Genomic DNA, 26748 nt, shown 5'->3' on the forward strand with positions numbered 1-26748 from the left:
CGGTAATTTCCTGAAACATATTTTACTTCCGGGTAATAATGTTGAATGAAATGACGAAGATATATACTGTATGCCTGTTATTTTAGGCGGTGTATTTTTGTATATCAACGTGGCGCGATTTTAAAAATATATCTCTGCAATTTCCCGTGTGTGCGTGAATGTTCTCAATTATTTCTTTTACCGAGTCTAAAACCATCGATAAAAAGGAAATCAGATGGCGACTTAGATTGAAGATAAAGGCGTGAAACAGACTCAATGGCCTTGAAGATACAAGCCTTTCAGAATTCATTTCGTTCTATAAACGGAAACTTTCATCGGATTTTCTTCCCGTTTTTTTTCAACCGAGTCTAAAACTATGTTAGCGACTGTGAAAAACGAAATGATATATCGAATTTGATTTGAAATAAAACTGAGAGAGAGAGCAAGACACCACGGGCCTACAAAACAGGCCTCAAAGCTATGCGAGTTAATAAAATGGTGGATATTACTACTCTCTCAAAGGGGTAAGCCACGCCCCCGGACCGATCGAATGTTACATACAAACACGCAAGATTTCAATTTTATAATTATACTTGACGACCCATGACCCGTTGGGTCAATGTTATTATATATAATTAAGGGGTTACCATGGTTACAGTGGGGGTCAAAGGTCAACCTATGGCGAAGATATATAATTTTCTCACACTTTCTAATAGAGAGGCAAAATGGCATATAAAACTAAATTTACTGGTTCTAATTGCTTTTATTTATCAATCCTCACATAGAAGAGCAGTTTTTAGTAATGAGCAGTGAGGAGAAGACCCCTCAGCCAATGATGCCACCCCGCAGCCAATGATGCTACCCCTCAGCCAATGATGTGACCCCTCAGCCAATGCTGCTACCCCTCAGCCAATGATGCTACCCCTCAGCCAATGATGCTACCCCTCAGCCAATGATGCTACCCCTCAGCCAATGATGCTACACCTCAGCCAATGATGCTACCCCTCAGCCAATGATGTGACCCCTCAGCCAATGATGCTACCCCTCAGCCAATGATGTGACACCTCAGCCAATGATGCTACCCCTCAGCCAATGATGCTACCCCTCAGCCAATGATGTGACCCCTCAGCCAATGATGCTACCCCTCAGCCAATGATGTGACCCCTCAGCCAATGATGCTACCCCTCAGCCAATGATGCTACCCCTCAGCCAATGATGCTACCCCTCAGGCAATGATGCTACCCCTCAGCCAATGATGCTACACCTCAGCCAATGATGCTACCCCTCAGCCAATGATGCTACCCCTCAGCCAATGATGCTACCCCTCAGCCAATGATGTTACCCCTCAGCCAATGATGTCACCCCTCAGCCAATGATGCCACCCCTCAGCCAATGATGCTACCCCTCAGCCAATGATGCTACCCCTCAGCCAATGATGCCACCCCTCAGCCAATGATGCTACCCCTCAGCCAATGATGCTACCCCTCAGCCAATGATGCTACCCCTCAGCCAATGATGCTACCCCTCAGCCAATGATGCTACCCCTCAGCCAATGATGCTACCCCTCAGCCAATGATGCTACACCTCAGCCAATGATGCTACCCCTCAGCCAATGATGCTACCCCTCAGCCAATGATGTGACCCCTCAGCCAATGATGATACCCCTCAGCCAATGATGTTACCCCTCAGCCAATGATGTCACCCCTCAGCCAATGATGCTACCCCTCAGCCAATGATGCTACACCTCAGCCAATGATGTCACTCCTCAGCCAATGATGCTACCCCTCAGCCAATGATGTGACCCCTCAGCCAATGATGCTACCCCTCAGCCAATGATGCTACCCCTCAGCCAATGATGCTACCCCTCAGCCAATGATGCTACCCCTCAGCCAATGATGCTACACCTCAGCCAATGATGTCGCCCCTCAGCCAATGATGCTACCCCTCAGCCAATGATGTGACCCCTCAGCCAATGATGCTACCCCTCAGCCAATGATGCTACCCCTCAGCCAATGATGCTACCCCTCAGCCAATGATGCTACCCCTCAGCCAATGATGCCACCCCTCAGCCAATGATGCTACCCCTCAGCCAATGATGTGACCCCTCAGCCAATGATGATACCCCTCAGCCAAATTATGCTACCCCTCAGCCAATGATGCTACCCCTCAGCCAATGATGCTACACCTCAGCCAATGATGTCACCCCTCAGCCAATGATGCTACACCTCAGCCAATGATGTCGCCCCTCAGCCAATGATGCTGCACCTCAGCCAATGATGTCGCCCCTCAGCCAATGATGTCGCCCCTCAGCCAATGATGCTACACCTCAGCCAATGATGTTGCCCCTCAGCCAATGATGTCGCCCCTCAGCCAATGATGTCGCCCCTCAGCCAATGATGCTACACCTCAGCCAATGATGTCGCCCCTCAGCCAATGATGCTACACCTCAGCCAATGATGTCGCCCCTCAGCCAATGATGCTACCCCTCAGCCAATGATGCTACCCCTCAGCCAATGATGCTACCCCTCAGCCAATGATGCTACCCCTCAGCCAATGATGCTACCCCTCAGCCTATGATGTCGCCCCTCAGCCAATGATGTCGCCCCTCAGCCAATGATGCCGCCCCTCAGCCAATGATGTCGCCCCTCAGCCAATGATGTCGCCCCTCAGCCAATGATGTCGCCCCTCAGCCAATGATGTCGCCCCTCAGCCAATGATGTCGCCCCTCAGCCAATGATGTCGCCCCTCAGCCAATGATGCCGCCCCTCAGCCAATGATGTCGCCCCTCAGCCAATGATGTCGCCCCTTAGCCAATGATGTCGCCCCTCAGCCAATGATGTCACCCCTCAGCCAATGATGTCGCCCCTCAGCCAATGATACCACCCCTCAGCCAATGATGTCGCCCCTCAGCCAATGATGCCACCCCTCAGCTAATGATGTCGCCCCTCAGCCAATGATGTCACCCCTCAGCCAATGATGCTACACCTCAGCCAATGATGCTACCCCTCAGCCAATGATGTCGCCCCTCAGCCAATGATGCTACCCCTCAGCCAATGATGCTACCCCTCAGCCAATGATGCTACCCCTCAGCCAATGATGCTACCCCTCAGCCAATGATGCCACCCCTCAGCCAATGATGTGACTCCTCAGCCAATGATGCTACACCTCAGCCAATGATGCTACCCCTCAGCCAATGATGCTACCCCTCAGCCAATGATGCTACCCCTCAGCCAATGATGCTACCCCTCAGGCAATGATGCTACCCCTCAGCCAATGATGCTACACCTCAGCCAATGATGCTACCCCTCAGCCAATGATGCTACCCCTCAGCCAATGATGCTACCCCCTAGCCAATGATGCTACCCCTCAGCCAATGATGCTACCCCTCAGCCAATGATGCTACCCCTCAGCCAATGATGCTACCCCTCAGCCAATGATGCTACCCCTCAGCCAATGATGCTACCCCTCAGCCAATGATGCTACCCCTCAGCCAATGATGCTACCCCTCAGCCAATGATGCTACACCTCAGCCAATGATGCTACCCCTCAGCCAATGATGCTACCCCTCAGCCAATGATGTGACTCCTCAGCCAATGATGCTACCCCTCAGCCAATGATGTTACCCCTCAGCCAATGATGTCACCCCTCAGCCAATGATGCTACCCCTCAGCCAATGATGCTACACCTCAGCCAATGATGTCACTCCTCAGCCAATGATGCTACCCCTCAGCCAATGATGTGACCCCTCAGCCAATGATGCTACCCCTCAGCCAATGATGCTACCCCTCAGCCAATGATGCTACCCCTCAGCCAATGATGCTACCCCTCAGCCAATGATGCTACACCTCAGCCAATGATGTCGCCCCTCAGCCAATGATGCTACCCCTCAGCCAATGATGTGACCCCTCAGCCAATGATGCTACCCCTCAGCCAATGATGCTACCCCTCAGCCAATGATGCTACCCCTCAGCCAATGATGCTACCCCTCAGCCAATGATGCCACCCCTCAGCCAATGATGCTACCCCTCAGCCAATGATGTGACCCCTCAGCCAATGATGCTACCCCTCAGCCAATGATGCTACCCCTCAGCCAAATTATGCTACCCCTCAGCCAATGATGCTACCCCTCAGCCAATGATGCTACACCTCAGCCAATGATGTCACCCCTCAGCCAATGATGCTACACCTCAGCCAATGATGTCGCCCCTCAGCCAATGATGCTACACCTCAGCCAATGATGTCGCCCCTCAGCCAATGATGTCGCCCCTCAGCCAATGATGCTACACCTCAGCCAATGATGTTGCCCCTCAGCCAATGATGTCGCCCCTCAGCCAATGATGTCGCCCCTCAGCCAATGATGCTACACCTCAGCCAATGATGTCGCCCCTCAGCCAATGATGCTACACCTCAGCCAATGATGTCACCCCTCAGCCAATGATGCTACCCCTCAGCCAATGATGCTACCCCTCAGCCAATGATGCTACCCCTCAGCCAATGATGCTACCCCTCAGCCAATGATGCTACCCCTCAGCCTATGATGTCGCCCCTCAGCCAATGATGTCGCCCCTCAGCCAATGATGCCGCCCCTCAGCCAATGATGTCGCCCCTCAGCCAATGATGTCGCCCCTCAGCCAATGATGTCGCCCCTCAGCCAATGATGTCGCCCCTCAGCCAATGATGTCGCCCCTCAGCCAATGATGTCGCCCCTCAGCCAATGATGTCGCCCCTCAGCCAATGATGTCGCACCTCAGCCAATGATGTCGCCCCTCAGCCAATGATGTCGCCCCTCAGCCAATGATGCCGCCCCTCAGCCAATGATGTCGCCCCTCAGCCAATGATGTCGCCCCTCAGCCAATGATGTCACCCCTCAGCCAATGATGTCACCCCTCAGCCAATGATGTCGCCCCTCAGCCAATGATGCCACCCCTCAGCCAATGATGCCACCCCTCAGCCAATGATGTCACCCCTCAGCCAATGATGCCACCCCTCCGCTAATGATGTCGCCCCTCAGCCAATGATGTCACCCCTCAGCCAATGATGCTACACCTCAGCCAATGATGCTACCCCTCAGCCGATGATGCTACCCCTCAGCCAATGATGCTTCCCCTCAGCCAATGATGCTACCCCTCAGCCAATGATGCTACCCCTCAGCCAATGATGCCACCCCTCAGCCAATGATGTGACCCCTCAGCCAATGATGCTACACCTCAGCCAATAATGCTACCCCTCAGCCAATGATGCTACCCCTCAGCCAATGATGCTACCCCTCAGCCAATGATGCTACCCCTCAGCCAATGATGCTACCCCTCAGCCAATGATGCTACACCTCAGCCAATGATGCTACCCCTCATCCAATGATGCTACCCCTCAGCCAATGATGCTACCCCTCAGCCAATGATGCTACCCCTCAGCCAATGATGCTACCCCTCAGCCAATGATGCTACCCCTCAGCCAATGATGCTACCCCTCAGCCAATGATGCTACCCCTCAGCCAATGATGCTACGCCTCAGCCAATGATGCTACCCCTCAGCCAATGATGATGATGATGCAACCCCTAGACGACCCATGACCCGTTGGGTCAATGTCAGTTTGAATAGATATGAGAATAGAACTAAAGCGAACGCTGGACATCATCAGGGAGATTATTTGGGCCAGCAAGCCATAAGGCTCACCTCTCCAGCATTCTAAATCACTTACCTGTGACATGTGATTTCGGCCCTTATCTCCGATCACGTTGACGGAAATCACCACAGCATATCGTCAAGATCCCTCCAAAAGGCTCGTCTTTGTCACATACATCACGCAACGTGCGATCCACAGCCTCGAAATTCTCTCTCCTGATCATAGGACACTCATCCCACACGATGGGTTTTGTACTTCGAAAGAGGTCTGCGATAGTGGAATTTTTATCGATGTTGCATACGCCATCTTCCCTCGGTGTCAGAGGGATTTGGAACCTTGAGTGCGCTGTTCTTCCACCAGGCATGAGGGTAGCAGCTATGCCAGATGAGGCCACCGCAGGGGGCAACTTCTCCACTCGCTCTCACTTTAAAGAGAATCAGGTTGATAAGAAACGTCTTCCCTGTGCCTCCAGGCACGTCAATGAAAATCATTGATGACTGATTCGTGCGGATGTTGCTATTCGCGTCCATAGACGTGAGGTGTGATTCGTTGTCCGCGTCCGTAGCGCCGTCGGAGGGTTGATACGACATTCTTCCTGCAAATAGTATTGTGTTTGTGCTATGGTTTTGCCGATCATCAAATGACAAATAAATTACATTGTGAAAATTAAAGATTTCAAATAAACCTATTTAAAGTGTATGCGCATATAAATAATTTAAAAAATCGAAGAAATATCTCTCGGTAGTTTCCTGAAACATATTTTACTTCCGGGTAATAATGTTGAATGAAATGACGAAGATATATACTGTATGCCTGTTATTTTAGGCGGTGTATTTTCGTATATCAACGTGGCGCGATTTTAAAAATATATCTCTGCAATTTCCCATGTGTGTGTGAATGTTCTCAATTATTTCTTTTACCGAGTCTAAAACCATCGATAAAAATGAAATCAGATGGCGACTTAGATTGAAGATAAAGGCGTGAAACAGACTCAATGGCCTTGAAGATACAAGCCTTTCAGAATTCATTTCGTTCTATAAACGGAAACTTTCATCGGATTTTCTTCCCGTTTTTTTTCAACCGAGTCTAAAACTATGTTAGCGACTGTGAAAAACGAAATGATATATCGAATTTGATTTGAAATAAAACTGAGAGAGAGAGCAAGACACCACGGGCCTACAAAACAGGCCTCAAAGCTATGCGAGTTAATAAAATGGTGGATATTACTACTCTCTCAAAGGGGTAAGCCACGCCCCCGGACCGATCGAATGTTACATACAAACACGCAAGATTTCAATTTTATAATTATATAGATATAGATAGATACATAATACATTTGCTGCTTAAGCTGTAAGAAATTGATTTTATGTACATTTTCCGCTTTGTGAGGTAAATGCTTTGCAAATGGTTTGTGTTTCGCCATTGCATTGGCATTGCTGATTTATCGTGCAGAACGACAAACTGCTGCATGATTGTTTGTATTGAAGCCGAATGTGTGAACTGCAATAATGGCGATTTGTTGGTAATTTGCTGTTTGTTTCTCATGTTGTAGTTTCACGGAGTCAACGAATAAAACGCCTTCTGTATGAGACCCAAGCGTTCCTGTAAACCTATTTGACGGTGTTCCTCTTCTTCACAGTTCGAGCCCGAGCGGCGCCGCTTCTTCGTAAGCTGAACCCCAGCGGTTGCACTCAGTGTGACGGTCGGTAGGTCACACAGACATAATGGAACTGGACACTCGAGCGTCATGCTCCACTATTTCAGAAACTGTATATTATGATAAGTTGTCTGAATTTTAATTTTACAATAACATAACTTTGCGTAGTTGTACGGTGTTATTGGTTCTTTTTGTTGGATGTACCAAGTAGTCAGGTTCACTGTTTTTTCGTTCAATCTTTTGGGAAATTAGCAAAACTATATTTTTTTAATATTCAGGGCATGAGGAATCCAAAAATTTATGTTGGTATTTGTGTAGACACCTTTGCGAAAATGACACTCAGGACAGTGATGAAGATCTGTAAAAGCATATTCCTGAACGGTATAGACATAGTAGATCCTGTGTATAGGACTTTTAGTTCAATCTGATACTAACCAGGCTGCTTTCTTGCTTTATAACCCATACCTATAACTTTAAAGGACTTGCAATATCATGTATTATGTAATACAGTTGTATCACAAATATAAAGACAATGGCTTTCAATTGCCTTTGTTTGTTGCTTTTCTTTAATCCTGAGCACTATTTTGAGTCCTTTATTGGATTCCTTGGCCCAGAAAACATAGGATTAGCATATTTAATCAAGTTTCTAGGTTGACTAGAAGCCGAGATGGTGCAAAATATGTATTTTATGGCAGCCATTTTGAAAATCCAAAATGGCGGACATGCACGTGTCTGTGCAAATGCCAACATTGATTTTCGGATTCTCCATGCTCTGATGATTCCAAAAATGTACAGGTTTCCTTATCCCAAAATTTTGAACAAAATTATATTTGTTAACAAAGTGCACCTGACTATCTTCATCACTGTCCTGAGTGTCATTTTCGCAAAGGTGTCTACACAAATGTAAACATTAATTTTTGGATTCCTCATGCTCTGAATATTCCAAAAATGTATAGTTTTGCTAATCTCCAAAATTTTTGAACGAAATTATATTTGTTAACATAGTGAAGCTGACTAAAGTTGCCAGTTATGGTATCGGGTTAACCAGGCTTCCTGTGAGGTTCCCACTAGAAGCCTATTGTTCTTGTAACACATTTTCTGGAGATTATTCAGACAAAACTGTTCTAGATAGCTCCACGAAACGTTAACTCATTGTAGATACCAATTTAGCTTGGTGCATCATGAATTTTGTTTTTGCAGTTTTGACTTGCATTTTGTAGGTAAAGTTATGTAATTGCCATTGCTTATTATGTCAAGCTTTAAACATCTCCATAACCGCTGAAAAGATAAAGGCGAAATTTAAAAAATATGATTACCTCGGTATGGGGATAAAAGTTTGTGGAAATTTTTTTTTTATGGGTCATGTGATTTGGTGGCCCTATTGGATTAAAAATAAAACTTTTTTTAAAAAAAATGCGAAACTGCCTATCGGATTCATACAAAACTTGAAACACATGTGAACAAACTAGTGGGGGGAAAATATTTGCAAACTATTATGTCATCAGTCATATGGTTTGACTGCCATCTTGAAATCAAGTAAAAATTTAAACAAGAACTATGTCGTGCATAGCACGATACTTGTGAAATCCCTAAAATAGGTTGTTGGCCTATGATGACCTCAAAAGTAATTGGTGGTTGGATTCAGTGACCTGGTATGCAAATTCTCTTAAAATTTCAAGTCAATCGGATGAAAATTAAGGATTTTATAAATCTGGCCGATGTTGATCGTTTGGCCTGTGTAGACCTCAAAACAAGTTGTGGTTTGAATTCAGTAACCAGATATGCAAATCCTTTTAAAATTTCAAGTAGATCAGATAAAAATTGAGGATTTTAGAAATTTGGCCGATGTTGACCTTTTGACCAAGGTAGACCTCAAAAATACTTGGTGGTTGACTTTATTGATGAGATATGCAAATTCTCTTAAAATTTCAAGTCAATCGGATGAAAATTAAGGATTTTAGAAATTTAACAAAGTTGGTGACCTTTTGCCTTTGACCTATTGACCTTTTGACCCAAAAACAATAGGCATCTTGCTTATGACCAATTCTACCATTTCATGAAGTTTTGCGAAGATCGATTGAAAATTGTGACCTGCAGGCGACTGACATACAGCCAGACAGACAGACAGACAGACAGAATAACGCACAAGACCAACCAATATATTTGAAAGATCTTATTTGTAAGACTCAGGAATATATTAATACTTGCGAAAAAAATGATTTTCGCAAGTAATAATTACATTGCAGAGTACCTCTTAATACAACAACAAAAACATGCATTTTAAGGCCATTTTCCCTGCAAGAGCAGGGGTCAGCCTTGCGGTCCCCATGACAATCTTCTCCATTTTGCCCTATTTTCTGCATCTCTCCTTGTCAACCCCCTTGCCCGCATTTCTTCTTCCACCATCTTTAGCCAAGTCTTTCTCGGTCTTCACTGTTCTCCACTTCCTTTTACATTCATTTCCATCACTCTTCTCAACCAGTCACTTTCATCCTTCCTCAACACATGACCAAACCATCTCAACCTGTTCCTCTTCACAGCATCAAACACAGGCTCTATTCCCATCATCTTTCGCTATTCATCCTTTGTCTTCCTCTCTCTCAACGACACTCCGCACATCCATGGAACCATTCGCATTTCCACCCTTTCCAGCCTTCGTTGCTGCTCTACGTTCATTATCCATGTCTCGCTCCCATAAATCATAACACTTCTCACACATGCAGCGTACACCTTTCCCTTCAGCTTCAACGACACTCCCCTCCTCGTCAGTACACCACTCAGTTCTCGAAACTTCTTCCATGCACATCTCACTCGAGCAACCGTTGCAGAGTCTGATCCACCTTCTCCATTCAGCATGTCTCCGAGGAAGCAAAATGTTTTCACACCTTCCAGTTTCACGCCGTCTCCAAGATCCAACTCAACATTTCCTCCATCTGCAGCTCCCTCTGTGCACACCTTACATTTGAATGTAGCTGCCACACTGGTTAATGACCCTCTCAGACCATGACATTTTTTATGAACCCACTCAGTGCACATTGTAGATTGAATGGAGTTCACTCCAACACCCTTCCTGCACACAGCACATGGCCACTTCCCAGTTCTTTCCACTTCACCACATGCTTTACAACTTGCCATCACCTTCATCTTTCCGATATTCACCTTCAGACCTTTTATCTCCATACATTCCTTCCACTTGTTCAGCTTTTCCTTCAGTCTATCCATACTTTCCGCAATCAACACCAGATCATCTGCGCACAACAACTCCCACAGTAAACCCTCCTTTACATTCTGGGCCAGCACCTCCATCACAGCCTCAAATAGTAGTGGACTTCGTACCGACCCCTGATGCACTCGCACCTTCACCTCAAACTCACCACTGTTCCCGTCCTTCATCCTTACAGCTGTGCGCGCTCTTTTGTACATTGCCATCACCACTCTGATCAACCATTCCTCCACGCCCAACTTCCTCAATGCCCATGTCAATACTTCGCGTGGAACCCCATCGAATGCTTTCTCCAGATCAACAAACCCAAGAAACAACTTCTTCCTCTTCTCCATGTACTTCTCCTGCAACTGCCTCACAATTAAGAGCGTGTCTGTCATTCCTCTTCCTGGCATAAATCCAAACTGCATTTCGTCGATCTTCACCTTCTTCCTTATCCTCCTCTCCAACACCCTTTCCAATACCTTCATGCCATGCTCCAATAACTTTATCGCTCGGTTTGAGCCACACTCCAGAGGGTCACCTTTCCCCTTGTAGAGAAGGACGAGGGTACTCAGGTCCCAATCCACTGGAATGCGGCCTTCTTTCACCACCAGATTACAGATCTCTGTCATTCTGTTCACACCCCAACTTACTGCTGCATTCAACATATCTCCCACAACTCCCGTCGGCCCTCCCGCTTTTCTACTCTTCATTGCTTTTATCGCTTCCTCAACTTCCTTCTCAGTTATCTTCTCTGCCGGTCCTAAAACTGGGTTACTCTATGTTGCCATCCCATTCATTCTCTGTATTCAACAGCATTTCCATATATCTTTTCCATCTTCCTTTAATCCCATCTGGGTCCACAACGATTTGTCCCACTTAATCCTTCAAGCAACTCACCCCCATCACATCACACCTCTTTCGCTATCTGCTTTGCAATCCTGAATACCGCTCTCTGACGAATCCAAGCGTTCTCCAAAGATTTTCCGACATGCCTCCTGCGCCTTTGCTGCCTCTTTTCTTGCAGCCTTCTTGGCTGCCTTATAACTTTCATGCTCTGCTTTTTCTGCTCCCGTACCCTTCCTCTTCTGCCACTCCTTGAACTTCTTCCTCTTCTCGTCAACCCTCTTTCCAACTTCATCATCCCACCACCATGTTTCCGAGTGCCTCGGTGGTCCTTTTGTCCATCCACATACCTCACCAACGGCTCCCAACAGACTATCTTTCATTGACATCCAATCACTTTCAAGCTCAATCACATCATCCTCTACCCTACTCAGCCTCTCTTTTAATGCCTTCCTTACTGTCACCTCTTTCAACCTCCACACCTTCATTCTCGGTTGGTACTTCACCCGCCGAGCTCTCCTCACACCTTTCACCCTTATGTCGCAGACAACCAAGTGGTGCTGTGAAACAGCCTCCTCCCCCGGGATCACCTTTGTGTCCCGGAGGTGCCCCTATCTCGCCTACGCACCATCAGGTAGTCAACGGTTGGCGTCGACCCACCTGACGTGTATGTATCAAGCTTATTATCCTCTTTCTGGAACTGTGTATTACAAATCAACAATTCATCTCCATCAGCAAACTCCAAAATCCTTTCACCTTCTCCATTTCTCACACCATATCCGTAACCCCCATGAACTCCCTCAAAACTGTCCATACTCCTTCCCACATGTCCATTTGGGTCTCCTCCTACCACAACAACTTCCTCATCTTTCACGTTTTCCATCAGTTTCTCTATCGCACACCAGAACCTGGTCTTCTCTTCATCGCTCCGACCAACCTGCGGAGCATATCCCGAGATGACGTTCACCAAGAGCTTTCCAGTCATCATTGCACATACCTCTTAATAGATCAATGCAAAATTTCATGCATATGATTAACGACTGATGTGGCAAATATATTTGTGACCTATGATGGCATCAGTCATGTAATTTAGCGGCCATCTTGGAGTTGAGGAAAACATTCAACTTTTTTCTTCTCCAAAACTGCAGAATGGATCAATGCGAAATTTAATATGGATGATCAACTCCCCATGAGGAAAAATATTTCCGCAATTAATTTGTCATAAATATATGCGATAAACATACAATGAGAAGTACTTTGACAGGAATACTGGAATAATAGACTGGGACACTCGGTATATGTGCTTCTCAAGGATACAACAGGGATCATCTGGATTCTGGGGAGGTATACCAAATACACTGAGCCGACAAAGCTAAACACTCTGCAAACCGGTTTTGCAATCAGGAGTCGCTAAAAGGAGGTGAAACACATCGTCAGAAAATATGACCCCGACTTTATTAAGTTTGATTTACAGTGACAGGGCAATCAGTCAGAGCGGGCAATTAAGTTACTGTTACCTTTCACCACCACATACCTGTGTGAGTCAGGGTTTTCACTTGTGACTGGCACAAAATGAAAGACCAGGAATAAACTGAAAGCAAATTTGAATGTTATTCCGTGAGTCGGCCTCTCACCCATCCCACCTCGGATTGATCTGATTGGTGCTCAGAAGCAAACCCAGTATCACACTGATTTAAATAGCACTCTATATTTAAGGTTTAAATGTCTTGAATAAGGAACCAAATAAAGGTGTTGTTATTATTATTATTATTTTTATTATATTTTATGTAATTCCTGGCTGCAGACAGTTACATACAACTGTAAGTTTCTGAGATGACAGGATCATGTATGTTGAACCTGAAAAGTTTAACTTCCAGGAAAATAGAGACTTCTTAGTGCAGGTGTGTGAGACAATTGCATTGAGAGGAAAATATAAACAGGTTTTATGTGTACGTGTGTATTAAACAAGAGGATCAATTCGGACGCTGAACGCGACGTGAAGCTGATGTCAAATGCGTAAATTACGTCAACACATCTTCAAACTCGGATCGCATCCATGTGCTGTTCAGGTCTTTGAAGACAGATTTTTGGTCACAAATACATGGAATTAGAGTGGCCGATGCAGCTTACCGCCTTATTTTGGGCTCATCAGGATAAGGTACGAGCAAATCATTTATTTGTGACCATGCTTCACAGCTCAAAGGTGAGTGTGGCTGTCTCTTACGTATACTGTCAGTCTAAATGTGGTGATCAAGCTGGATAAGTTTACCGTTTAGCTGGGTATGTTATTAAATTGGTTAAGATAACTCGCAAAACGTTCCAAATTGAGGGAAGAAAATAACATATGTAACTTTTCTGTGATTAACATAAGCATTGTATCCTTGGCAGGTAATCGGTGAAATGGAGAGCTTCTTGGAATGGCTCAAGTCCCAAGGCCTGAGAGCAGAAACAGCCCAAGCAGTGATCGATAAGCTTGGAATTGAGAATCAGAAGGTTATTCGAGCTATAACTGAGTCGGATCCATTGTGGACCGAGCTCCTCTCTCTCGCCAAGGAGAAATTACAATTTGCAATGTATGCTGACTTCTGTAAATTTATGAATTCATTTTCGAAGCCGCAAGATGTCCAGATTGCAGGTTCTTCTCTTTTGGGAAGTATTTTCATCAACTTGGAGAATGTTATTTGGGAACTTTCCAGTTTCTGTGAAAAGATTTTCGGATCCCAAAATGTGCAGCTGGAAAATGTTCCTAGTTTCCATGGAATCGGGTTCAGTGATTTCTCCTGCCTCCACTCTCAGGATGACGGATTACGACCCACGTCTGGTAAGTAACTTTTAATACAACATCACATGTCAACAAATATCTTGATTTTCCACCAGAGAGGCATGTAAGGGAATTGCAGAAGTGTTGTTTGGAAGGACGCAAGGAAAGGGTGCATTGTCAATGGATATAAACCAGGTATGGTGGACAGAGGAAGTAGCGAAGCCAGTTGGTGAAAATAAGCAGGTTTGGAAGAGGTCATTGAAGATCAATGATAGAGGTAGACAGCTTGATGTGGGGTGCTGCACCTGTATGGGCAGAAGAAGAAAGCAGCAAGAAAATATGTAGATAAGGCAAGGAATGATATGAAAGAGGAAATGTACAACAAGTTTGAAGAGGAGGGAGGGAGGAAGTTTATCCATAAATTGACTCGTGACAGGAATGAGGATAGCAAAGACATGAAGGGAGGGGTGGTGATTTAAGGATGGGGGGCGGAAGGCCAGTGACAGAGAGGGGTGCACGGTTGAAAGTGTGTGAAGGAAATTTCAACGAGCTGCTGAATCTGGAAGGAAGCAACAGCGAGCAGCAACTGCAGAGTCATGTGGAAGAAAAGTGAAGATCAAGGAAGAGGAAATGCGGACGGAAATGCGGACGCATTGAAGAGGACGAAAAAGGGAAGGGCGCTAGGCATTGATGTATGTAGACAAATGGTAATTGCAGCAGGAGAAGTTGGAGTTAGGTGGAAAAAGAGTTTATTGAATGTACAGACTTGGCATTTAATATGGAATATTTTTTTGGTGGGGGTGAACTTACTTTTCAAGATGACTTAGAACCAAAAGTTCATTGGAATTATGTTGAAATTATTCTAGATTTTGTTAATGTGACCTTTAAAAGAAACAAAAAGCACATTTGACATTTCGAAACAAATAAATTGATCCTTGAAAGTGATGTAAACTGATATCGAACTCAATTCACCGACAGTACTGTGTTAAACCTATGTACGTTTTCCTGAAGTATCTCTATTTTGCACATTAGCCAAAAAAATTTTCAACAAAAACAAAAGCTAAATTACAACTGGGATTACAGACAGTAAAATTACAGTTCAGTACTTCGTGTAACCCCCACAAACATTCAGGAGAGCACGTACACGTCGAGGCATGCTGTTCACGAGATTTGCCAAGGTTTGGACAGGAATCGATTGCCATGCAGTGACAATAGTCTGCTGCAATTCACGCACAGAGGTTGGCTGCTGGTCCTAGTTGTCAATTTGACATGTTAATTCTGCCCACAAGTTCTCTATCGGATTCATATCCGGGACATGGCAGGCCACTCCATATGCTCTACACCACGGTCAGCAAGAAAGTGTTGGATCATGCGAGCACGATGAGGCCGTGCACTGTCATCTTGGAAGACAAAGTTTCCTCGAAAGGCTGCACGAGCAAATGGAAGCAATGTTTCTTCCAGAATGACCCTGTACTTGAACTGGTTCAGGTTTCCATTAATAACAACCAGGTCAGTTTTTCCCCCTGCATGAAAAGCAGCCCAAACGGTCACCCCACCACCTCCAGCTTGGACTCTTGGCACTATACAATCTTCGTTGTGGGCTTCATGCACTTGTCTGCACACTCGGACGTGGCCATCTTGACAATAGACCAGAAATCTAGACTCGTCACTGAAGGTCACGTGATTCCAGTGTCCTGGCTGCCATTGATGGTGCTCTCTGGCCCACTGCAATCGGCGCTGGCTGTGTTGTCTGGTCAGGCATGGCTTTCTCAGGGGACGCCTGGCACGATAGCCTGCTTGAACCAGTCATTGGTTGACTAGCCTTCTGGATACAGGCACATTTGTCAGTTGCTGCCACTCAGCCCTAAGCCGATTAGCTGACTTGGTACGGCCATTGCAGACTAACCGGTGCAGCTGGCGATCATCTCTAATTGTAGTTCTGCGTGGACGTCCTGGCCTCGGTATTGGAGTAGGGACACCCCTCTTAGCATTTCGTTTCAGGATCTTTAACACCTGACCTTGAGTGATGCCATACTGCCGAGCAATAGCATGCTGTTTCATGCCAGAATTTCGTAAAGCCACCACTCCATGACAAACAGCATTGTCAAGTTGACGGACTATCTCCAGAGGAAGCGGCAATAACTTTTGTAGACGTGCAGCAGTTGTTTTCCACGAATACAGAATGCAACAACCCTTATATGCCCGATTGTGAAGCCAATCGTCAAATGGACCTCTCCTTACATTTTGTCACGCCACCTGCGATATAATCCTGTTATTGACTTCTTGCTGCGAAAGACAATCAGTGACATGGTTCTTTCAACAAAGACATCACCGAAGGGTAAAAGAAACTCACCAGATTTATATACTGAGTTCAGAAAGTAAACCCAAGTCAAGAAAAAAAAAATTCCATATTAAATGCCAAGTCTGTATGTATGAGAGATGGGTCAATTCCGGAGGCGTGAAGGATGGGGTTAATTGTGCCGATATGAAAGGGTATGGGGGTGTTCAAGATCTGGGGAAGTACAGGGGCATTACATTCCTTCGTCATGTCATGATGGTCAGGGAGAGGGTTCTGGACAGGAGGAAAAGGAAGAGTGTGGAGAAGGAGATCAGAGAAGAGCAGCAGGGGTTCAGAAAGGGTAGGGGGATGACAGAAGGGATGTTCACACTGAGACAGCTGGCGGAGAAGCGGTTGGAGGTGCAAGGTGAAATGTCATTGGGATTTGTGGATCTGGAGAAGGCCTTTAATCTGAGAGACATGGTGGTGGTGACACTGAGATGCTGAGATGGATGGGAGTGACGGAAGCAGAAGTTCTGCTTCTGTGACGGAAGAAGCAGAAGATGGGTGTGACGGAACAAAGAGAAGAGTTTTGGTTGGTCCACAGATGTTGGAGTTCAATGTGAACTTCGGTTTGAGGCAAGGAAGTGCTCTCAGCTCACTCCTGTTTATCATGGTGATGAAGCTGGAAAGTAGAAAGGTAAACATGAAAGATATTCTGGGGAGGATATTGTTTGAGGATGATCTCACTGTTGAGGTGGAGTGTGGGCAGGAGATGCAGGAAGTATGGGGGAGTGGAAGGAGGCATTTGAGAAACTTGGGCTGAAAATGAGCATGGAGAAGACGGAGGTGATGTGGGTTGGACAGCAGAGAAAAAAATGAATATCAGGTTGTAGGGGAAGGAGATCATACAATGAAATAGGTTTGAGTATCTGGAGGGGAACAGCAATCGGGGATGGTAAGTCAGAGTCAGAGGTGCAGAGGAGGATTCTGGTTGGTGCATACATGTGGAGGAGGGTGCATTGTGTAATGGCAGACAGATTTTAATGAGATTGAAAGGGAAAGTTCTGACATGGTGTGTAACACCGGCCTACTTTCTGGGTCTGGAGATTGTGGCACTGACCAAGAGACAACAACAGAGTCTGCAGGTTTGCAAGAACAACTGAGTCAAGAGAATTGTGGGGGTGAAGAGGGTGGATAGAAGGAGAATGGAATGAACTGAGGGAGGACATTGGTGTGCAGATGAGCTTGACATGGAGATTGCTGAAATTCCTTCTAAATTGGGCTCATCATTTGGTGTGGATGGGGAAAGAGAGAATGGCAAAGAAGGGTGGATAGGTTGAGGAAATAACCACAACAACAGGCATTTTTAGGCCATTTTCCCTGCTAGAGTGGGGGTTAGCCTTGCGTGCCCCATGATAATCTCCTCCATTTTGCCCTATTTTCTACAACTCACGTTGTTAACCCTCTTGCCCGCATTTCTTCTGCCACCACCTTCAGCCAAGTCTTTCTTGGTCTTCCCCATCCTGTACTTCCTTCTACATTTATTTCCATCACTCTTCTCAATCAGTTACTTTCATCCTTCCTCAACACATGACCAAACCATCTGAACCTGTTTCTCTTCATAGCATCCATCACAGGCTCTTTTCCCATCATCTTTCGCAATTCATCATTTGTCGTCTTCTCTTAAGGATACTCCACACATCCACCGAACCATTCGCATTTCCACCCTTTCCAGCCTTCTTTGCTGCTCTACGTTCATTACCAATGTCTCGCTCCGATAAATCATGACACTTCTCACACATGCAGCATACACCTTTCCCTTCAGCTTCAACGACACTCCCCTCCTCGTCAGTGCGCCACTCAGTTCCCAAAACCTCTTCCATGCACTCTCACTCTTGCAGCCGTCGCCGAGTCTGATCCACCTTCTCCATTCAGCATGTCTCCTGGGTAGCAAAATGTTTTCACACCTTCCAGCTTCATGCCGTCTCCAAGATCCAACTCAACATTTCCTCCATCTGCAGCTCCTTCTGTGCACACCTTACACTTGAATGTAGCTGCCACACTGGTTACTGACCCTCTCAGACCACTTAGAAGCGGGGGCCAAAGTGAAAAAATGTGCCTATTTAAGGTTTTAGGTGGTCAAACATGTTATACTTTTTTCTTATGTGTTTTTGGGTCGGTATATACATTCCGCATATGAAATGACTTGTTAACTCGGCCGATCTTCTTGCAAACTCACGGTATAGGCTCGAATCTGAACTTGCGTCCCGATTTGATTAGAGCCAAAAATTAGGGGTAGGGGAAATAAGAATGCCTTTATTATGTATTTTTCGTTAATAAAACCACTTGTGTTGGGTATCATTGGAAAGGTCTTGCATCAGGCTAAAAAGTGGTGGTATGCAAATTTTGATGACGTCATTGATGACATCATCAGAGGTCAAAAGGTCTCAAAGTTGAAGGGGAAGTGAGAATCTGGGATACCTGTGCAATAAAAGGGTTAAAATCAAAAAAATGCAAAGAGGTTGTAAAAAGAAAACTGACTTGTATTTTAGAGTTCCTATACAGTTCGTATCAAAAAAAGGTAATCCAAATTCAAGGGGTTAATATGCAAAGGTTATTTAGTTTGACAATTTACATGTGGTTTACCAATTATGAGGAGATCCTCAGCTTTCCATTGATGCCTTTCATGCATCATTGCTGTCACACATGACTGAGTACATGTTCATTGAAAATGACAAGTTCAAATCGCATTTTTACATGTTTGGCTAATCGGTGCAAGACAGTTTAAAATGGACGCATTACTTGTCGACTGCCAAGTTGATTATGTAAAATTGTTAAGCTGGTCTGGTAATCGTCGGTTGCATCATCCTTTGTTTAAGATGGGTATTTAAGATGGGCCTACACCTACAGTGTATGGGTTTAGAGACAGTTTGAGTCATTGAAAAGATGGTTCAACTTACGACTGAACAGCGGACCTTCGTGGTTACAACCTTTCACCAAACTGAAAGTTTGCAGCGAACTCGTGATGCGTTCAGGGAATGTTTCCCAGAACGGGAGCCTCCAGCAGCCAAAACCATCTGGGCGAATGTTAGAAAATACCAAGAGCATGGCACTAGCCTGAACCGCAACAAGGAGAATTCTGGTAAGAGGCGCACTGGGCGATCGGAAATGAACATTGCAGCAGTAAGGCAGCAAGTTTTGGAACATCCTAGGGATACCAGCGCAAGACGAAATGGGACGGGATTGCCTTCGGCAACATTCAACCGAATCACAAGACTGGACCTCCACCAACATCCATATCAGATTCACATCCGGCATCAACTTACGCCAGGGGATTTTGCCAGGAGGCTGGTGCTTGCCAGATGGTTGATAGCACGTTGCGAAGCAGATGTCAATTTCCTGCGGTATCTCGTCATCGGCGATGAAGCTGCTTTTGCCATCGACGGCAGGTCAATACCCATAATGTTCTTGAATATGCACCAACAGGACAACCCCCAGAATTTAATTTTGACACCAACATGAATTGACAAAAGTGGACTGTTTGGTTGGGATTTTGTGGAAGTGCTCAGGTGATTGGACCATTTTTCTTTCAAAGGAATGTCAATGGTAACAGGTATCTGCAGCTGATCAATGATGAAGTTTTACCGCAGCTGGAGGAGAACTTTGAGCGACAGGTTTGTGGTGTCGCCCCAGCACATCATCTTATCGCTGACCGAGATTGACTGAGGGAACTCTTTGGAGACCGAGTCATCGCCCTCAACCATGCAGTGGAATGGCCGCCAAGATCACCTGACCTCACACCATGTGATTATTTCCTTTGGGGACATTTAAAGAACAAGGTGTTCGTAACTCCTCCCCGTGATCTTGATGAATTGCAGGGCCGTATTCGACATGAAATGGATGCTTTGCGCAATGATCCAGCTATGGTGAGATGAGAAGTTCAGGGCATGCTCTGCTGCTGTGAGCTTTGTGTTGAAAGGGGAGGTGGACATGTTGAAGTTGTGGGTGCATAAAGGCCAATCATTCCTGAGAAAAGTTCACATCTGACGTTCATTTTGCACCAATTATCCTGACTTGCATCGATTAGCCAAACTTGTAAAAATGCGATTTGAACTTGTCATTTTCAATGAACATGTACTCGGTCATGTGTGACAGCAATGATGCATGGAAGGTATCAATGGAAAGCTGAGGATCTCCTCTTAATTACTAAACCACATGTAAATTGTCAAAATAAATAACCTTTGCATATTAACCTCTTGAATTCGGATTACCTTTTTTTGATACGCACTGTATAGGAAGTTTTTAATATCAAGAAACTTTACAAATATATTAGCATTACAGTGTTAACCCCTTCTGTTTCAGGGACAAAAAATGCGAAAATGGTAAAAAATTGGAATTTTCAGAATAATGAAACAAACATTATTTTGAAGCAGGGAAGGACATCCAATCAGGGTATCTTGATGCTTTAATCACTCTGAGTTCTCAACGTCTCTTTTAACCCTTTGTTTGGCAGTTAACCCTTATTGACTGATAACATGAACCTGATATTTAATACGTTAATTGTTAAATGATGGTTACTGGTATTTTCTCTAAATGATAACTGCAGCCTATAAAGGCAAACATATCCTCACAAATAAACCAGCCATGCATATTGTTACAGACGCGGTGTGGATGTTGGTTTACCGAGCGGTTTGGTATGACCACGTCTGCACAGTTTACCCGATTACACCCGAACGTTGACTAAGTCGCGCTACGCTAAATCAATTGAGGAAAAGGACACAACGGCTGGGATAAATGCCCTACGACACCAAGGGTACAGTTCTCGGAGGTTATAATTATAATGTTGCGGAAGGTTCAGACTACAGGGACAAGAGGGACAGCACAGAAAGGTGGGCACTTATTCGCGGTCTTATGTTAGCCCCAGACAGACCACAGATAAACGGCACAAAGCTGACTCACACAGGGATTGATGGCAAGGAAGGGCAGGTAGTTGGTGGCTCAAGGTGCACCTTGGCTCCGGGGCAGAATCCACACGGTCCGGTCCAGAGATGCGGGGAGGATTGCAGCGCTCAGGGGGTGGCGTCTTCTCTTCTCCAAGCTGGGGGCGCATCTCACGTCACGTCCGGAAGTCGCTCCGTATATCCGGCGGGGAGTGACACGCCCTCGGCTCGTTAGCTCCGCCCCAGATGGAATCGGCCCGTTGCTTCTTATTGGGTGCGGGGGGGGTTACCGGGGCTCCGCCTTTGACGAGGAGCTGACCGGCAGCCCCTTCGTGGTAACCCCGTCGGCGCACATGGGCAATGGCGGCTAACCGAGCCGGAGTGAGGACGCACACTCCCCGCGCCGTCGCCGCGCCGCCCCCCTCTGCCGTTGTAGTTGTTGTTGTAGTTGTTGTTGCAGTTGTTGTTGCAGGAAGAGATGCGGGGAGATATGGGGAGGTCCTAAACTTGCTAACAGGTGCCATACAATCACATTCTGGTGCAACGAAGTGTCAGAATTAATGGAAACGAGTCCTTAACTGACATAGACTAAGAATAACTAGCAAGATGTCCTATAGTTGTCTACGTGAGATGCGGTGAACCTGGGCACGACATTTAATGGGGGAAATAGGGGAAGGTCGGCTCTACTGGGTGTTGTTTACAGACAATGGGACTAGGGAATGGGGGATTGGGGATAGTTGGGGAGCATTGGGGAAATAGGGGAATATTTACAAGCGGATATGGAGGCCAAATTCCATATCCGCAACATTGCACCCTTCTCTACCCTCGGGGCGTCCCGACCCGATAAATTCTTACCTATTTTAGTGTGGCACTCAGATGTAGTTCCCTCTACTATTAACTCTACCCTGAGTGCGACAGTTTTACAGATATTCACAAATGAGTAAATATGTCCCCCTGCGACGTTGCACCCTTCTCCTCACAGAAACACACCCACAGGATAACCGAATTGCGGAAAGAATTCGCAAACTATACATACAGCCGGTAGGGAGCATTATTTACAAGACTACGCTGATATTTACACTATGATCCAGGACCTGTTTTTGGAGGAACACATGCAGATGTTATGCATTGAGAGAGCACGCATGCCAGCATCGATACACCAACCCACGAGTGCTCTGTGGCCTTACGGCCTTTAATAACGTGCAGAGCACCCCTTCCAAGCACCAAAAGCACCACCCCATCATGCACAGTCAGCACCATCCGGTGCACCACCATTGTTTATTAAAAATAAAAACAACAACCCCTAACCCTGCAGGTGTCTCTTGCTCTTCTTGTGGTGCACTTGGCCTTCTTGCTTCTCTCTAAAAAGTAAAGAAAGGCGCCAACCGCGTCCATTTCTATATTGTGGCCGTCAAGGGGGGCCAACTATTAGTGGTTCACCTGCTTGGCATAGGTGCCACGTTGACCCCGAGGTCCGTCAATGGGTGGTGCTTGGCCGCAAAAGACTGCGGTCCATGGTGGGCGGCCACAAACATTGCGGTCCATATGGTGTATCGATCCAGGCAGCAAGCAGCGAAAGTGCAGGCCCACAACTGCGGAGCCAGCCCCTCTCTCTCCTCTCTCTCTGCCCCAAAGCCAGATCCTCGGAGGTGGGAGACACAAGAAAAGACAAGTGAGTAAGGTGGTAAGGGCGCAAAAGTGCACGCAATACAAAGTGATGCACACTGGGGGCACATGGGAACCAGGTGAGACAGGTACGTTCCTACCGTACGCCCCCCCCCCCAACCAGGTAACCTACATTGCCCCCCCCTTACTGTATCCACAAAACACAACACTACCCATAAACATCTACTTTACACATCAACAAACGTCCCTACTGTCTTCCCCGTTCCTCCCATATACCAAATTCGTCTTCTCTCCCTCCTAACCAATCAAATTTGCCATCTCCAACTCTCATCAAAATCTGCCATCTCCAATTCAACTTCAAAATTTGCCATCACCAATTCATCATCAGTCCCTCCTAAGGAGGGAGAGATGGAATCACCCCAATGTCTCATCCACGTCGTGATGCGTCTCACAAATCCAAACAGCAATTCTCCCTTCCTGCAACACAGAACAAAGGAACACAGGTGTGGAGTCATCATCATCACCACAGGTAAGTGGCTGCGTATGGTGCGACAGGTTCATCAATCCTAACTATGTCCTAAATGACTTTAACAACTTTACATTACCCGGGGTCTTTCTCCGCCAAACCATTGGCCCTCTTACACTATGGGTTCTAAAAACCAATTCCCATTGACCAAACTGTGGTGCTTCTCAATTTGGGGTCTCACTCCCCCGATTCATCTCCCGGTGCCCTCGCACAATTTCTGGGCCGCGACGTGTAGCTCTCCCAGCAGGTCTACCCACCTGCACACCTCCACCACTGCAGTTGCCTCCGAGCTTACCTGCTCCTTACCCTACCCTAACTATCTGGGGAAGGCCCTCTGGCGCTCTCCCCACTCGGTGCCCTCTCTGGCACTGGGCTACCCGGGTCCGTCCTCCGGATCCTCTGGCCCCATCCACAACTCTACTGGCTCCCAGAGCCCACCTGCGGCCTCACCTGGCCGACATCCTCACAGTGGTGGAGTGCCCAAACCAATTACACACACTAACAGGCTACACGCCCAGCCATTTCCACTACACTAATGCACCCATCCAAACATCATTCTTCCAACCGCACCACAGATGCCAATATCCAACCACAATTTACCTGTACCCTCTACCTAACACTTACACTACCCGCCCCGGGTACTCGTGAAAGAGGGGTCCACTCTTCCCCCATCCACACCTTCGCACCATGCACACCACTCCGTACCACTTACTCCATGTACTCCACACACCTGTACTTGCACACCTGTGCTCTCACACCTGGTGCCACCTGCACCCTTCTCTCCCCAAGCGCATTCGCGCTGATCCACACACTCACTACTCATACACTGCTCCACACACCTGTCCAGTTGCACACCTGTGCAATCACACCTGTTCAATCACACCTGTTCAATCTCAAACACACGGCATCATCTCAGCTAACTACTCCCCTCTGAAACTTGCGCTTCCCAGTCACCCCTTTAAACTATTGCGCTCCCACGTCATTATCATCCACACTAAACTACCTGCGTCCCCACTACAGGTATCAGTCACTAACTAACCTTAACGTTACCTAATGTCATCTTCGCTAGATCCCTATCAATATAACCTAACCCACCCGGGCTAGTTTTCACTGCCATACACCCCATAAACTATAGCGCATTTGCCCTACTTGGGAAGGGTGGCAGGGATGCCACCCTTACCCACCGGGCCCATCGCTCACTACCAATTTTGCACATCAAATTTCAACAAATCAAAAATTTGCCAATCACCAAATTTTGTTTTTTTTTCTAATTTCGGGGCCAAAATACTAACCTCATCACCCGTCTACTCACTAATGCCTCTCGGTGCGCCAATTCCCGTCCAAAGCCCGGCTTCGTAAAGCCGAGCAATGAATGCGGGTTGTTTGGTGCCAGCGGCTGGACACGTCCCGCATTCGGGGCAGGGACGGGGGCTTACCCGGCCCGAGATCCCCCGCACCACCTCGGCGTGGAGCCATCCAATGTCCCGATCTCGACCTGCCGGCACGTCTCAATAGAAAGTGGTCGCCATGACGACCCTTCCTATCGGGCTGCCCGACGCGCACCGAGGGCCCGATTCGGCTATAAGTCGTTCTAACCTCTAACCCGGTTACCGTCGATGCCTCCTCACCTGCATGCTTACACGCATACGCTACCCCTTTCGTGCTCACACCTCCAGCTGTTCCCATGCTCCTCGTACCTTTCCTTACACACCCAGGTACTCTCATTCCACTCACAGCCTTGGTCACACACCTGACCACCGAACACTTTGGCACACACTCGTTGGTCGCACACCTCACCAACACACCTCTTCGCGCCCCTTCCTCGGTCACCTCCTCTGTGACAATTACAGGTGTGCCCTCACTCGCACACCCAACCACGTGCCTCACGACCAATTCCAGCGTGCTTTCCCACACACGCTCTACCATTCCAGGTGTGCTTCCTTTCTCACCTGTCACAACCAACTCACGCTCCGTGTCACTCTTACTACTCTCACCACTACTCTTGACAGCGCACTCACCCTTACTCTTGATGGCACACTCTTTCCTCATGCACCCGTCCATTACACACCTTTCTCGCGCACACTCTTGCGCACACTCTCCCGTCACACCCTCTGTAACACTCACCACAGGTGTGCACTCTTCATTACCTTTGACAGCGCACTCTTTCCCCATGCACCTGTCCGTCACACACCTTTCTCGCACACCCTCTCCCGTTACATCCTCTGTAACACTCACCACAGGCGTGCATTCTCCCTTTACACCCTCCGTAACACTCCTCACTACGCGCTTCCATGTGCTCCCTCGCACACGCGCTACGACCGACTCACTCGCGACAGCACCCTCACTCCTTGGCACGCACTTTTTCCTCACACACCCCAGAGTCGGACTTTCTCGCACACCTCCTTTTTCGCACACCAGACCTGTCGCACACTTCACCAACGGCCTCTCACGAACACCCGGGTCCATCTCGACCCCCAAACTTATTAAATCCCCTGGCGCATCATACGCACGACCATATTGGTCACCACTTACACCGGGTCCTCTTCCTCTTCGCTTCTCCTCCATCACCTGCGAATCCCTCATCCGGTTAATGAGCACATTACCACGATCCGAACACAGACTTTGGACCAATTCTTTTACCTCCTCCTTTATCTCTTTCTTATCCTCTCTCCGTCGCTTCTTAATTTCGCTCACCCCTTCTTCCACTTCTTCTAATTTCTGCTTCACCTCTTTTATGTCCCGGTACGTCTCCTCAAGCTCGTCCTTTAAGGCTACCTTGACCGTTTCCATGTGCGTCCTCACCTGCCGGTCCTTCGTCTCCATTACCTCTATCACCTCGTCCAACCTCGTTGTCAGTCCCTCACGTACCATCTGACATTCCCTCTTCGTCGCTACCAAGTCATTTTTTAGGTCATTTTGTGTCGCTTTTAACCCTCCTATTACCGCTGTGTTCTTCTTTACCTGGTCCGTTAGTTCTTTTTGTCCCTCTGTCAGTTGTTCTACTTCCTGCGTCAGGTCCTCTATGCCCCCTTGCAATTTTACAGTCCCCTTTCTCACCTCCTTCTCCATGCGCTCCTCACAGTGCCTCACCTCCTCGCGCACACCTCTTCTGATCTCTTCCCCCATCACTTGCATCTCCTGCCCAGATGCCACCCTCATCTGCTCCATTTCCTCCCTGTGAGCATCCAGTTTGGTTTCTACCCCCATTCTGACCCCCTCTATCTGCTGCCCCATTTGTTTAACTTCCCTTTCCGCTTGGTCCCTCATATCCTTCAATTTGCCTTCCATTCTGTTTTCTAACCCC

General features: G+C 46.9%; 2 protein-coding genes across 5 annotated transcripts in view; one reads left to right on the forward strand and one right to left on the reverse strand.

The window, feature by feature from the left end:
• Positions 1 to 26748, reverse strand: part of LOC137418230 (E3 ubiquitin/ISG15 ligase TRIM25-like) — a 1962167-nt gene that overhangs the window by 456401 nt on the left and 1479018 nt on the right. The gene's annotated exons all lie outside the window — the stretch shown is intronic.
• LOC137417887 (uncharacterized) overlaps positions 1 to 26748 on the forward strand; it is a 71884-nt gene that overhangs the window by 20378 nt on the left and 24758 nt on the right. For both annotated transcript variants that reach the window (XM_078770773.1, XM_078770772.1), the window contains exons 2-3: positions 7155 to 7308; positions 13699 to 14131. In XM_078770773.1, coding sequence (XP_078626899.1) covers positions 13711 to 14131 — 421 coding nt within the window. In that variant the 5' untranslated portion in view covers positions 7155 to 7308; positions 13699 to 13710. The remainder of the gene's footprint in view (positions 1 to 7154; positions 7309 to 13698; positions 14132 to 26748) is intronic.

The sequence above is a fragment of the Myxine glutinosa genome, chromosome 1 (assembly GCF_964187855.1).
Source record: "Myxine glutinosa chromosome 1, kmMyxGlut1.1, whole genome shotgun sequence".
NCBI classification, from domain to species: Eukaryota; Metazoa; Chordata; class Myxini; order Myxiniformes; family Myxinidae; genus Myxine; species Myxine glutinosa.